This window comes from Felis catus, chromosome C1 (genome assembly GCF_018350175.1).
Source record: "Felis catus isolate Fca126 chromosome C1, F.catus_Fca126_mat1.0, whole genome shotgun sequence".
Taxonomy (NCBI): domain Eukaryota; kingdom Metazoa; phylum Chordata; class Mammalia; order Carnivora; family Felidae; genus Felis; species Felis catus.
In genome coordinates, this window is record NC_058375.1 from 92632422 (window position 1) to 92648243 (window position 15822).

At 43.8% G+C, this 15822-nt stretch overlaps 1 protein-coding gene across 4 annotated transcripts in view; it reads left to right on the forward strand.

The window, feature by feature from the left end:
* FNDC7 (fibronectin type III domain containing 7) overlaps window positions 1–15142 on the forward strand; it is a 30117-nt gene extending 14975 nt beyond the window's left edge. The window contains exons 7-13 of one of the 4 annotated variants that reach the window (XM_006934989.4): window positions 264–521; window positions 1100–1354; window positions 2551–2805; window positions 5800–6060; window positions 10411–10440; window positions 14133–14201; window positions 14287–15142. In XM_006934989.4, coding sequence (XP_006935051.1) covers window positions 264–521; window positions 1100–1354; window positions 2551–2805; window positions 5800–6060; window positions 10411–10440; window positions 14133–14164 — 1091 coding nt within the window. In that variant the 3' untranslated portion in view covers window positions 14165–14201; window positions 14287–15142. Of the gene's footprint in view, window positions 1–263; window positions 522–1099; window positions 1355–2550; window positions 2806–5799; window positions 6344–7312; window positions 7680–10410; window positions 10441–14132; window positions 14202–14286 lie in introns of those variants that run through there. The other 3 variants (XM_045033239.1, XM_045033241.1, XM_045033240.1) reach the window with 3 other exon arrangements.
* Window positions 15143–15822: the final 680 nt, after the last annotated feature.

Here is a 15822-nt window from a genome sequence, read left to right on the forward strand (position 1 = left end):
AATTGGTGAGGGGAGGCACAGCTGAACATGTAGGTTGGATGCAGCTTGTGATGACCTTGGACATCATGCATAGAGGATTTATCCTTTATGTAGTGGGTGTTAGGCCAAGATCACAGCTGGAAAGACCTGTAGGAGGTTCTTGGAGCAACTTGGGAGGGCTGTGGCAGAAGCTCTGGGCCCTGGGAGATCAGGACTCAATGCCCTCCTCTGACATCCTTGTTCCTTTACTGACCTCCATTTTCTCTCTCTGCTCCTGCTTTCAGCCCCCTGTTGTCCTAGCGATATTAACCCTGTGTTGGTGTCCAGTGACAGAGTAGAGATTGTCTGGTCTCCTGTCCGTGGTGCCGAACTTTATGAAACCAAGGCTGTAGATGGGTTCAAAGTGGTTGAGTGCAATGACACTGCTCCTGCTTGCACCCTCTCCGCTCTAGAGTGTGACACCAAGTACAACGTCACAGTGTATTCCTTCAGCGAAGTCCGGGGCAGCAATATGTCATGTACTTCCCGATTTGTAACCACAGGTACGATACAGCTATGATTTCCTTCACTGCTGTCTGAACTATTCACCCTAGCTATGGGCATGCCCTTCATGATGGGCATTCAGCAAGAACTGTAAAACCACTCTTTGTGGGGACCATCAGAGCCCCTCTCTTCCTACAGAAGGGCAGAAGAGTAGGTAGAACAAGGAAAGTGGGGGGAAAAAACAAAAAAGGAGATCATGGGGAGAGTGGAAAGCTTGCTCAGTAATTACTTCAGCCATTCAGTTCCTCTGACTTTTGGGGGGCGGGGGGGACAGGGAACTCTCCGTATTCACACCACGAGGGTTAAGACTGCAAATGTTCATCTTAATTACTTTTGCTTTTGGAGTTCAAAATGCCCCTTAATATTTTCCAGTGAGTCTGATGCTAAAAGAACCTAATACCGTGTTTCCACACAAAGGCTCTGTGAATCTGGCCTACATGCTCATTATGTTTGAAAGCAGGGATGATCTCATGTTAGGGCGGTGGGGGAGGCGGGGGTGGGAATCACATTTAGACCAGATGGCACACCTGATATTTTTGACTCACACTGTTTCAATTAATAATCTAAAATCGCTTAGCTCCTTGCAGTCCCGAAATAAAAAACGTTTCAAAGGATGCATTCTCCATGATTCGTGTGCACTGGCAATCCACTAATGACGATGCCACTTACACGGTGACTGCCCAGGGGGAGAAAGGGCTGTATCGGTGCAGCAGCACGGGAGAGTCCTGCGTGGTGGGGAGCTTGCCCTGCGGCTCCGTGTTCTCCGTCACTGCGGTGGCTGAAACACAGGCGGGGCGGAGCCTGCCCAGCTTCAGTGTGCCCCTGGAAACAGGTAGGTGGCAGCCTCCATCCTGAACGTTGACTTCAGTGTGGTCCTTAGAAATCGTTATGACATGAACTTTCTCATTTCATTGACCCTAACTGTGATAGAAATACATTGTACTCTCTGGCCTTTCAAACAGCCCAGTCTTAGAAAATAAAACTTGCCATGTTTGGACACAGTTTCTGTAAAAATAGCATCAAAAGACTCTAATGTATTCCTATGCTGACATCAAAGGAGGAATACATTGACGCTGCAAAACATTGATTTGAATTCACATTCCTCCATGACACAATCCCCCAAAACAACGAACAAGTAACCAAATGAGCTGGCTTATGTTTTCTTTCTTTGGCTCAGCCGTTTAAAACCTTTCTGTGTAAAATGCTTTCTGAGTTTCAGTTTTCTGGTAAAAGGGGAGAATGGATTGCTCGGGTGGTTGCGAATGTTAAGTTAGTTAATGCTGCAAGCATTTACTTAGCATGGTGCCTGATGCATACACAGTAAGAGCTTGATAAAAGAAAGCTGTTACAGCTTCAAAGCACTGTGTGTGAGTGAAATTTAGCAAATTACTTAAAGCTTTTGGACATTATTTTCTCTTATATACAATGGATGGCACTTTGGACTATAAAAGTTGAAATGTAAAAAGCAGCAGAATAGAGACCATGCCCAATACTCAGGAAGATTCTAGATATCCTATATCCTGTTTAACAATCTCTGAAAATTTGGGAATTGGCTGTGATATTCTTAGGTGGCTAAAAATATTGCAAGCTTTTATATCAATTAAGTACTATGAAATGCATGAAAAAGGCAACATACTTTTAATTGCAAAGGCTGTGAAATGTTACATTGTGAGAAGAGGTGAATACAGCCATTGCTTTGAAGTTTGCAACTGGGACTGTTAAAGTAGGGAAACAACAAAGGATTTCTTTCTTATTCTGAAAACATTGGGAGGAAACTCACATTACCCACAGCCAGTTAGTGCTCCGCCTTCTTGGGGAAAGCAACCCCAACGTAGAGTTGATGTTAAATGATGTATCAGAGGAAATGAGATTGCGCTTAACAAAAGGAGATTTTGCTTAATAATTAAAGATTTGAGAAATGCAGGATACTGAATGGTATACAGACAAAATACCATTCTCTGTCATTTTCTCACAAATAACCCTCAGTGGAAATAAATCCCCAATTCTTTCTCTTCTTCCCCACCTAAGTGCCGTGCTGTCCAGCTGGTCTGACAGTAACTCAGGTCACCCAATCAGTAATCAACGTGAGCTGGACTGTTGGGACCGGGGCCCAAACCTATGTGACAGTTCTGGAGTCACACACCGGACAGTCTAAGTGTCTCACCCATCAAAACCAGTGCCTCCTGGGATGTATCACATGTGGTGTCAACTACACAGTGGCATTAAAAGCGATTAGTGCCACTGGGTTGACTGCAGACTGCACCTACCAAAGTTATTCCTCTAGTAAGTGAATTCTAAGTTCCAGCTATGGAGTATCAATATGGACTTCGACTATTTTTTTTAAGTTTCTTTCTTTCTTTATTTACTTATTTATTCATAATTTTTTAAAGTTTATTTATTTATTTTGAGAGAAAGCATGAACTTGAGCTGGGGAGGGGTAGACAGAGGGAGAGAGAAAGAATCCCAAGCCGGCTCCTCACTGTCAGTGCGGAGACTGATGTGAGGCTCAAATCCACGAACCGTGAGATCATGACCTGAGCCGAAATCAAGAATTAAATGTTCAACCAACTGAGTCACCCAGGCACCCCTAAGTTTTTTTATTTTTTTGAGAGAGACGGAGAGAGCATAAGCAAAGGAGGAGCAGAGAGAGAGAGGGAGGATCCCAAGCAGGCTCCAAGATGCCAGCACAGAGCCGACATGGGGCTCAAGCTCACAGAACTGTGAGATCATGACCTGAGTTGAAATCAAGAGTTGGAGACTGGGCCCAACTGACTGAGCCACCTGGGTACCCCAGGACTTTGACTATTATCAAGACATATCCAGGCGTAAGCCCATCCTTCTCATTTAAAAAGATCTTGCATCTCCATTCTGCTAGCATTATAAATTCAGATTATTTTCTAAAATGTTTACAAGTTTCCTCTTGACTTAGAACCTCAAAGCGTCAGAGGCTTCTGTTGGTGGTTGATGAATTGATTCCCTTGGTAACATGGTTCAGGTATACTTTTTCTGAAGGCAGGACAGATTTATACGGCACAGCTACCCGCTGCACAGAGTAACTCAGTCTGGCAGAGTTTCCAGAAAGCATTTAGGTCACACATTCTATTTGTCTTGAATTCTTTTCTTCTCATTATTATTATGCTATCACCTCTCTCTTCTAAACCACTCCATCTCCTTCAATGGTTTCTTATTTCAACAGGCTGAAAGAGCACTGTCTACTGACAGTATTGTATCTTGTTCTTCACAAAGAGCAAATCATTAGGGAATAGCAGGGGAAGGTAGTGGGTATGGGGTTAGCAAATAAGATTGATTCTCTTGTGTGAATCTAGTCCACTGAAGTGGCTGTTTGGGGCATGCTTTTGAAAAAAGAAAAGAAAACTCCTGAAAATGCTTTTTTAATGAGAAAGTACAATCATTAGTTCACCGTGTCTGCCCCAGGGCACGGGATGGGAGAGCTAAAATATAATTTTGCCTCCCCAAGGGCAGTAGAAAAGGTCTTCAACTAGGAGTCTAAAGATACAGCTTCTGGGGCGCCAGGGTGGCTCAGTCTGTTAAGCATCCGACTCTTGGTTTTAGCTCAGATCAGGATCTCAGGGTTATGAGATGGAGCCCCACGTGGGGCTCCATGCAAGCCTGCTTGACATTCTCTCTCTCCCTCTCTCTGCCTCTCCCCACCCTGACGCCACCTCTCACTCACACACTCTCTCTCTCCCTCAAAAAAAAAAAAAAAAAAGAAGTTTCTTATAAGCTTCGTTGCCTTATCTTCCCTAATGTTTCCTCATTGGTAAGAGAAATTGTAATAATTATAATGTGAAAGCATTTATAACATGCTACACATACGTAAGCTGTTTCATACTTTCTTTGGGACCATTATCTTTCATTAGATTTACTGCCTGCGTTCTTACCCTGATATCCAGTTCTGGGAATATGGCCCACTGCTTATCTTCACATGTAAAAAAACCTTTCGTTAAAAGAAAGAACAAATCAAATGAACCTGATTATCTATAACTGAATGTTTTAATCATCATACAACAACATTTTAATTTTTGTTACTGAGTAAGCCACCATTCGGTGCCCTGCTTGACACCTGATGTGTGTAGCCTGCTCAGGGCATCTAGCAAAGAAAACAGAAGGACCTAGTGAGCTAGCATGGACAAAGTGTGGATGAGCAAAGCCTGGTTACTTGACTCTTGTGTAAGTGACTACTCCCCAGGTGTCATGCTACTCAGGTCAGCAAAATAGGTATTTTCAATTAAAGCTGATAGCAGTTAGTGGGGCACCTGACCGGCTCAGTCAGTTAAGCATCCAACTCTTGGTTTCAGCTCAGGTCATGATCTGGCTTCATGAGTTGGAGCTCCTTGTGGGGTCTGTGTTAGCACAGAGCCCACCCGGGATTCTCTCTCTCCCTTTCTGCCCCTCTCCTGCTCATGCTGACTATCTCTCTCAAAATAAATAAATAAATTTTTAAAAACCTGAATGCAGATGATTTAAATTCAATCCCACTAAAATCTTGTGGAACTAGGGCATTATGAAAGATCTTAACAAGGATTCTATACACTTGGCTCACATTTGTATACAATACATATCTGCCAAGTGGAGATTTTTTGTAATGTTTGTTTATTTTTGAGAGAGAGAGAGAGAGAGAGAGAGAGTGCAAGCAGGGGAGGGGCAGAGAGAGAGGGGGTACAGAGGATCCAAAACGGGCTTTGTGTTGACAGCAGACAGCTCGATGCGGGACTCGAACTCATGAACTGTGAGATCATGACCTGAGCTGAGGTCGGAAGCTTAACCAACTGAGCCACCCAGGCGCCCCACCAAGTGGGGAGTTTTGTTTTTTAATTTTTTTTAATGTCTTATTTATTTTTGAGAGACAGAGACAGAGTGCAAGTGGGGGAAGGGCAGAGAGACAAGGAGACACAGAATTTGAAGCAGGCTCCAGGCTCTGACCTGTCAGCACAGAGCCTGACACGGGGCTTCAACCCAGGAACAGTGAGATCATGACCTGAGCCAAAGTCAGATGCTTAACTGACTGAGCCACCCAGGTGCCCCAGGTGGGGACTTTTTAACTCACTGTTGTTCTCCATTAACAATTCTTGGCTCACCTCAGCATCACACATGGATTTCTAATCATGTGGCCCACCACAGAAAGAACTTGAGTACCCCTTCGAATAATGCTCTAATCATATATTATTTAGGTTACTTATCTTGTTTCCCCACTGTAATAAAGGCCATGTTTATCTGATGGTGGCATAAGTGATTTGTGTCTGTTTTTATCCTCAGGTGCCTGCTGCCCTTTGGGAGTGAAATTATATAGGCTGAGCCCTAATGGCATCCGAATCTACTGGCAAGCCTCCAGGGGCTCTACCAATTATAGCACTGACCTCTACGGTTCTAAAGGCATTTTCACCTGTGCCCCAAGAGCTGGCCTCAGTTTTTGTGATGTCACCGAGATACCCTGTGGGGATGTATATACCGTGATGGTCTCACCAGTTGCTGAGACAGGACTGAAGCTTACTTTCTGTCCAAAAAAAATCTATTCAGGTAGAGCAAGTTACAACGCTTTATTTGAAACTAACCCTGAACTCAATCTGTCAGTTAAGACTCAGAGCAATCACACTTATTTGCTATGTTAGGAAGGTCAAAGAGGTGTGAAATTTCTATATGTGGCAGGCAGATTCTGGCTACGGGGATCTCAAGCTTCTTTGCAACTGTGATGTTTTCTTATTATATGATTTGGAGACACTCCTCCCTTCACTGTCCCTTTCTTTTTTCAGAAAAAGGACCAGATGCTTGCTGTTGAAATAGTAAAGCAGATTTAAAATGATTTTTTGCTTTGAGATTTGGGAATCGATTTTTAACATAGTCTCAGAGATAATGATAAACACCCTGAAATGTTGGAAATTAAGAGACTTGAATCTTTATCTGCACAGGTTCGAGAAGTTGGAGAATCAGGGGAAAAAATGAATTTATAAATCAGAAGCTAGCTTTGGAAATATGAGTGGGCAGGCAGTCTGTGGTCACAAAACATGACTGTCAGCAGCTGCCATCTCACCAGAGCTGGCAGAAATTAGCAATTCCCCTGTTCTGTCTTCCAGCACCTTCTGCTACCTTGCCCAGAGCATAGACATATATTTTTAATATATTTCTAAAAAATAAATTTTAAGAGAAGAGATAAGGCCCTAGAATTTTATAGGTGACACAGGAAGAGGAATAAATACTGACTCAGAAACCTTTACTGATAACCAGAATGTAAAAATTTCTAATTATGTATAGGTAACAGGAAGGCTCAAATGGCCCCTGGACAGAACCAGGCCAGGTCTTCTTAATACTGTTCTTGCTGCCCTTGGCTGTCATGCTCTGATTCCTTGTATTTTCATTATCTTGTCCACAGAACAAGCTGGCCCAGAGTAATAATGCCCTATGGGAAGGGACAGGAATAGGTTCTTGGGGTGAGGATCATATCTTAGGAAAAAGAGACTCAATACCAGTGTTTCGTCATATTTGTATTGTTTTGTAATTTATCAAGTGTTTTCACATTCAGTATCTCATTGAATGCTCAAAATAACTCTATAAGGTAGATTCAACACGTTTTATTAGCTCCAACGTATAAATGAGAAAATTGGGGCTTCCAGCCTCTCAAATCTCTTATCTAGAACTCTTCTAACCTCTAAATTCATTTTCAAACTTGATACCTCTACCTGGAGGTGCCCCAAGGCATTTCAACTCCTCAGGGCAAAAGGGAACTCCTGATCTTCTGCAGTTTCTAATCTTCCTCCCCGCATCCTTATTTCAGGTACACAAGCTAGAATTCCTTCAGTCAGAGGTGCTTGGGTGGCTCAGTCTGTTGGGCCTCTGACTTTGACTCAGGTGATGATCTCACCATCCGTGAGTTCAAGTTCTACATCGGGCTCTGTGCTGACAGCTCAGAGCCTGGAGCCTGCTTCGGATTCTGTGTCTCCCTCTTTCTCTGCCCCTCCCCCACTAGTGCTCTGTCTCTTTCTCTCTCTCAAAAATAAAATAAAAACATTAAAAAAATGTTTTTAAGAACCCTGGAGTCAGCTTCAGCCTCTCCTTTACCCTCCATATTTAAGGGGTCTCCAAGTCCTATCCTATTCACTTTGTGATGTTTTGGGGTTTTTTTAACATTTAAAAAAAAACATTTTAAGTAATCTCTATACCCAGGGTGCCTGGATGGCTCCGTGCATTGAGCATCTGGCTCTTGATTTCAGCTTAGGTCATGATCTCACAGTTTGTGAGTTCGAGCCCCACCTTGGCCTCTATGCTGACAGCATGGAGCCTGCCTGGGATTCTCTCCTCTCTCTGCCCCTCTCCTGTTCTATCAGAATAAATAAATAAACATTTTTTCAAAAACTTAAAAGAAGAAGAGTAATCTCTACACCCAACATGGAGCTTAAACTTACAATCCCAAAATCAAGGGTCGCATGCTCTACCGACCGAGCCAGCCAGGCACCCCACAATGGTTTTTAAATCTAACTTCTCTCCTACACCTACTGCTATGTGATAGGCCCTCACCACTTCTCCCCTAGACCTACTGCCCCAGTGTTGTCTTCTGGAGCTCATGCCAGCTTCCATGCTATTATCAGAGTTGTCGTGTCCGGACACTGATCCAATTATGTTTCCTTTATGCTTCAAAATCCTCAAAAAGTGTTCCATTGCCCCATGCGACAAAAGTCAGCACGTAGAGCATGGCATTCAAAGCTCCTCACAGTCCATCCATAGTTAGTCTTCCTACACTTGCACTGTTCAATAGATATTTAACACAAGCCGTGTATGAAAAAATTTAAATTTTCTAGTAGCCACATTAAAAAATTAAAAACAAATAGGTAAAATTAATTTTTTAAGTTTATTTATTTTGAGCAGGGAGGGGCAGAGAGAGAGAGAGAGAGAGAGAGAGAGAGAGAGAGAATCCCAAGCAGGTTCTGTGCCATCAGTGCAGAGACCAACATAGGCTCGATCCCACAACCCTGAGATCATGACCTGAGCTGAAATCAAGAGTCAGACGCTTAACCAACTGAGCCACCCAGACTCCCCAGTAAAATTAATTTAATTATATATTTTAGTAATCTAACATCTCCAAAATATAATTTCAACATGAAATCAATGTAAAAATTTCACATTATTTTTTTCATACTAAGTCTTCAAAATCTGGTGTTCATGTAATACAGCATACCTCAGTTCAGACTAGCCACATTTGGAGCCCTCAGGAGCTACATGTGACAGGTGCCTGCCGTGTGGAACAACACAATTCTAGGCTCATTCCACAATATCTGTCCTAAGAGGACTCTATTCTCTAGTATAGCTGCATGGAATCATTCCCACACACCTGCCCTCATCACACACGTATACCGTGCCGTACCATGCTTCTGAGCTGATGCAGTACTTTTCTCTTTGCCTGGGATTCCACCTCTGCCAAGGGAATTTCCTCTTCTCTGTTAAGTCTTCTCCAATTTTTAAAAAAAATGTTTATTTTTGAGGAAGAGAGCGAGCATAAGGTGGAGGAGGGGCAGAGAGGAGGACAAAGGATCCGAAGCAGGCTCTGTGCTGAGAGCAGAGAGCCTGACTTGGGGCTTGAACTCATGAACTGTGAGATCATAACCTGAGCCGAAGTCAGACCCTTAACTGACTGAGCCACCCAGGTGACCCAAGTCTTCACCAATTCTTAGAGGCTGATTAGTCTTTGTGCTCCCTCTTTTGTGGCCCCATATCACCCTTATCTTTACCCCGCCATACAGCTGTGAGTTGAAAATGTGTTATTTCCCCTAATAAATAGTAATCTTTGGACTCTCAACATATAGCACATAACTATCTCCAATATATTTTAAATTAAAAAATGAATGAGTTTATGTGTTTGCCTATGATCCCACAGCCAGTATGTCAGCCACTAGAAGACCTTGTTATCAGAATACCCTCGGAACGCCTGGGTGGCTCGGTCGGTTGAGTATCTGACTCTTGATTTGGCTCACAGTTCGTGAGACTGCCCCTCGTGTCTTGCTCTGTGCTGACAGCATGGAGCCTACTTGGGATTATCTCTCTCTGTCCCTCCGCTGCTCGTGCTCTCTTTCTCTTTCTCTCTCAAAATACATAAATAAACTTAAAAAAGAACTCTATACCCTCTGGCGGGGTGCCATCGCAACCTGTAGCCATTCCATATTAGGAAGGATGGGTGTTTAGACTCAGGGAATGTGCTTTTGCTCCATTTCTCTGGTAAAAATCAGGCCTCTGAGGAAAGTTCTTTCTTTTTGTTTTTTGGGTTTCTTTTTTTCAATATCAGTGATGCCTTCCTTTGATTATTAGGACGATATTATAAATGATAATAATGACCAATATTTATTGAGTGTATTGCCAGGCACTGTCCTATTAACTCAATTGATTCCTATAACCACCTTATGAGGTCGGTGCTCTTATTCTTTACCACTTTACAGATAAATTAAGGCACAGAAAAGGAAAGTGACTTGTCCAGGGTCATACTGCTAGCTGTATCCTCTTATCACCCAAGCCGGTTCTTATTCATTCTTTGGTTCACTTTTCCACTATTTTTTTTTTAATTTTTTTTAACATTTATTCATTTTTGAAAGACAGAGAGAGACAGAGTGCAAATGGGGGAGGGCCAGAGAGAGAGGGAGACACAGAATCCGAAGCAGGCTCCAGGCTCTGAGCTGTCAGCATAGAGCCCGATGCGGGGCTCGAAGTCACGGACTGTGAGATCATGACCCAAGCTGAAGTTGGCCGCTCAACCGACTGAGCCACCCAGGTGCCCCACTTTTCCACTATTCTTTGAGCTATACCTTCACCATCTTTTTTTTAAGTATCTTTAATATTTTAAATATGTCAGTTAATACATATAAATGCTTTTGTTGTTATTCATTCCAGTAACCTGCTCTGGAAGTACACTTGGAATGGGTAAGTCCTTTTTCTCATGGATGAAATAGAATTTTTGTTGTTGCTCTTTAGGGTGACGTAATGAAGCTGACTCTTTCTGTGACGTGAGTGGTTCCTGCCCTCCCCTCCCATAACCGTTTCCCCCTATTAGAATGCCTCCCCTCAGATTCCACCAGTTGAAATGAATTCCTTTGCATTCGGAAGTCTTTTCAGTCTCCCAGGATCCCACGGGAAAATGTAAATACGTGTCAGAGAGGCTGCCGCTTCCTCCTTCATTTCAGAGACTGGTTCCCAGCCCTGCTGTACGTTGAGTCATCTCAAGAGCTTAAAAGTAACTGACGCCTGGGCTTTATCCCCAGAAAGTCTGATTTAATTGGTCTGGGGTAAGTCTGGGCATCAGGATTTTTCAAAGCTCCTTAGGTGATCCTACAGCGTAGCCAAGCCTGAGAACTGCAGCTTTAGAGCAGGCCTTCTCAGACTTTATTGTGCATGCAAATCACCCAGGGTCTTGTTAAAACCAGATTCTGATTTGGTAGATGTGGGAGGATCAGAGACTTTGCACTTCTAACAAGGTCCAGGTGATGCCAGTGACATTGATGCTGCAGGTCTGACCACCTAGTAGCCAGGTGTTAGAGGGAAACTGTTAACAGCCTGCAAAGAGCAAGGATGTCTGGTTTACATTTACATGGGTGGCTATGCCAGTGAAGGAAAAGAGGGTGCTGAAGGGGGAGTTGGAGTAAGGATACTCTCACTACCTCCTTGGCTATGCTCAGAAATGACCTCCGCTGGGCTATTCTAGGTCCTTCATGGAGGCTACTCTTGGGCAGGGCATGACCACAGAGCTGTGTGTGCTGGCCCAGTGAGTAGCATGTGCTGCTTTAAAGGAATCCTTGCCACATCTTCCAGCGGCCTGCTTGGTTTGGGGCTTTGAGAAAACCCCCAGGGAGTATTATCAACCCCAAACTACAGACAGGACATACATACACACACACACACACACACACACACACACACACACAGAGCCACATGCCCATTCAGACATGGCTGACTTTAGAGGGTATGAGTGGAAATGAAACTTTCCCATCGGTAAACACCACAGGAGAGCCTCCCAGACTGGGCCAGCTCCCCATCCAACACTTCCTTCCATTGACAGGGATTGGGTCTAGAGTCTCTCTCCACTGCCTGTTCTCCAGGTTCAATGACTCTCTGAGCACAGCAGGACACATGCTTTCCAATTCTTGTCCCACCTGCAGATCTGAAATAAGCACAATCCCTATTAATTTTTAAAAGTGTTCTGTCTCCAGCGACTATAGGGAAACCTGCCTGACTTATTAAAAACAAACTGTGAGTGGGCACCTAGATGGCTCAGTTAAACGTCTGACTCTTGATTTCAGCTCAGATCATGATTTCACCATTTTGAAACTGAGCCCCGTGTCAGGCTCTGTGCTGAGTGTCTGTGCTGAGTCCTCATGACCATGAGCCCTGGTCTTCAGTGAAATGTACACAGGCCTGGATCTGCATTTTTGGATCCTATATCCAGTATTATGGCAGTATTTAACCAGTGTTTCCCTGAGACCCAGAGGGGTGGTAGAAGGGACTTGGGGGCCTCTTGAGAGGAGAGGAGTGGTATGTTATAATACTGGCCTTTCCTAACATTTTGTTAAAGAAAGAGTTGCAATGGCTCTTTAAAAAAATGCTTGAAAACCATCACGCTTAGACTTTGCTACTCATCAGCATCACCAGAAATCTTGTTCAAAATGTAGTCTCGGGGGTGCCTGGCTGGCTTAGTCAGTAGAGCATGTGACTTGACCTCAGGGTTGTGAGTTTGAGCCCCACCTTGGGAGTAGAGATTTCTTTAAAAAAATGTAGATGTCTAGGCCTGTTGAGGTGGGATAGGGTCTGGGCCTCTGCAGTTCTATCAGTTTCTCAGGTGATTCTGATACTCTGGAATTTGAGCAGTAGTGCTCTGGTCAATACCCTCCCTCCCCTCTTCCTCTGTCCCTCTGGGCTGCCCCAGGTTGTCACTTCTTCCTTAGTGAGGTTCAGGCTTGAGCCTGAAATCTGACACTCTCTTCAAGTAGATCCTGAAGCACTCTCAAAAATAAGAGTAAGCCAGATCACTTGAGAGTCTCTACATCATACAGAATTCATTATTATCTAAGGAGGAATTACTGTTGTCTCTCGGTTTGGCATTTCTCTTCCTTATACACAGGACTAATCAAATTGGGTTGCTGGGGGACATGGGGCTCCCAGATACACTAAGGGAAGCCTTGGGAATCTTGTTGGTCTAAGACTTTTGGTCTTCCTTGGCTCTTGGATTATCCTGAAGTTTTCTAACAACATGAATGGATTGTTTAAGAGACAGATCTGGATTCAAATCCCACTGCTATCACTTACCCTTAGGCAAGTTGCTTCAACTCTCCCTCAGCCTAGGTTTCCTGAAAATTGGAATAATTAATTCATCAGATGTTATAAGGATTAAATAGAACATAAACTGTTGGACACAATGAGAATTCCATAGTAAGCACTTACTTAATAAATGGTAGTTATTTTTTTAATTTTTAAAAAGTTTATATATTTTTGAGAGAGAGAGTGTGCACACATGTGAGCAGGGGAGTGGCAGAAAGAGAGAGAGAGAGCGAGGGAGAGAGGATCCCAAGCAGGCTCAGTGCTGCCTGTGCAGAGCCCAACACAGGGCTCTGAACTCACGAATTGTGAGATTGTGACCTGAGCAGAAATCAGGAGTCAGACACTCAACTGAGCCACCCAGGCGTCCCTAAAAGGGGCGCCTTGAATTATTACTAATTCAAGATCAGTTCAAGCTCATATCATGCTGTATTATATTATGTGCCAGTTATTAACATTTTAATGTGCTTCTTGTAAGATATTTGCGTTGTAACCTCAATCCTCATAATACCCTAATTGATTCATTCTCAGAGTATGGTCCCAGGGCCAATAGCATGAGCAACATCTGGGAACTTCTTAGAAATGCAATTTGTGGGGCTCCACCATAGACCTAATGAGTGATGAGTCAGAAATTCCAGGGTTGGGGCCCAGCAATCTTTGTTTTAACAAGCCCTCTGAGTGATTCTGATGCACACTCAAGTTTGAGAACCACAGCTCTAATTCAAAGCAGCCATTCTGATGCTTGAAATGTGATGCAGGTTGGAAGGTAAGAGGGAAAACCACCTGGGGCAAGGGGGCTCTAACAGGAAGTAGTTTGACATCCCTCCATGGAGGCATTGTTTGTCCTCAGCATCCAACCTGCTTCCTTGTCACTCACACTTTGGGGGGAATTTTCCTCCTGGAAACTCCCTCAGCAGTTAAACAGATTTATTATGTTGTCCCTACACAGACCCCCGAATCAATAAGATTAGGTAGCTGTCTGAGAGCCCAGCAAATTGGCCTGGGGTAGAGGGGGAAGTGGAAAGCTCTTTGTCCTGAGTCAGGAGTCTGAACTCCAAGAGACCCTGGGCAGGTTCATTTCCTGAAGCAACCTGGTTAGTTAGAACCTGCTGGTTCGTTTCTTCTTGATCTTTGAACAGTTCAGACCGGCTTAATTTCCGGTTTACTTGCTGTGAAGTGCTACGAAAACAGCCTTTCAAGTCAAAAAACTAAGCTAGATTTCAGAGATATTTGAGGGCTTTTTAATTTAAGAAAATATCTGCATATTTAATGTATCTTGTGGCTTCTTCCCTTCCTTGCCCTTTCAGTGATTTACCGAGGGAAAAGAAATGCAGAATAACACACTGAGCCACAGACAAAAACAGAGGCTGGACCTAGTGAGTAACTTCAATTGAAATGGTATGATTCCAAGGCAACATTTTTTGGCTTTGTTCAAAAAAATTCTTCCCGTATCTTTTGCAGAGTTCACTCGATTGTTAGTGCGATTAGAGGTGGAAAAGCTCTATTACAATACAAAATACCTCTAGGGTAGGATAAGCTCTTTTGGCCTTTAGACTGCAACTCAGACTCCACTTCCTGAAGGCAAGCAAGGTCAGGTGTGTCCTCACCTGTGCAGGAGTTCAAGCTCTGATGTGGAGAGGACTCAGTTGAGAAATGAATCCAGAAAGTCCTCTGGAAGGCTGCCAGAGTGAGCTAGCATGCTGGGAAAGTTCTGGAAACGTGAAAGGTCTGCTGAGAAGGAACTCTTTCTGAAATTTCACATCCAGACACCACACAGACTTCAACACATCCACTTTATAGGTAGTTCACAGACACCCTTGCCAAGCATCCCTCTCTCCGTTCAAAGGCTGCAAATGTTCACTTGGAGAGCTTGAAATCAAGCCACCACACAGAGACACTGCTCATCTCAAGACAGACCCCCAGCAGGACCTTGGCATAGTTTGGAGAGCAACAGCTGCCAGGGCAACGAGTAACAAACACCCTCATCTTAAGTTCGGAGGAAGCCAAGTTGCTGGTAGTGTTCGCCGAGACAAAGCATCGTGTGATGTTACCTCTGCGCAAGCATCTGGGAAAGCCAAACTGCCGGCCTCCAATGCTAGGAGGATTGCAGTCATGGTTTTGAGTGAGCAAAGACTTCGATGGAGGAATGGCCAAGGCAAAGCCTTACACTGACACTGTGGCAGACTGACATCCATGCATCTTTTTCGGGGAGGATCATCGATCTTGCTGGTGGTATCCCTCACTCACACTGTGCTATTTTCACCTTTGGAGAGGAAAGACAATGATATATAATATAAATCTGTCATACCTAGAAAAATGTTTGTCCTTTGAATGTCAATAACATTATTAAAAAATAGTGTGAGTGGGATTGCATAACACACATGACCATAGTGCTACTCCCCAAAAGCATAGCCATGGAGCCAAGAATGTCTGTAGTTAGGTACAACCGTAAAACTCTGCCCAAAGGGAAGTGGAGCATAGAGTTAAGGCTTGAGGTAAGCTGGGGGGGGGGGGAGTGGGGAAGGAACTTGTTTTTTTTTCTATGCCTCCTTTCCCTTTCCGTGTAAGACTGATGGGAGATACATAATGTGACACTGATAAGAGATACTCCCCAGGGCATCTGCTCTTGAAAAGGAGGCAAGACACAGGTCTCAAAAAAGTGGAGTTTGCTGCATCAAAGAGCACCAGAGAGGAGAACTGAGTTTAATTCACTTTTGTTCTTTTTTTTAAAAAAAAAATTTTTAATGCTTATTTATTCTTGACAGAGAGACAGACAGAACGTGAGCAGGGGAGAGGCAGAGAGGGAGGGAGACACAGAGTCCGAAGCAGGCTCCAGGCTCTGAGATGTCAGCACAGAGCCCAACACGGGGCTCAAACTCACGAGCTGTGAGATCATAATCTGAGCCAGAGTCGGACACTCGACTGATTGAGCCACCCAGGTGTTCCTAATTCACTTTTGTTCTTAAAAAATAACAATTCCCTTTTGTTCTTTTTAAA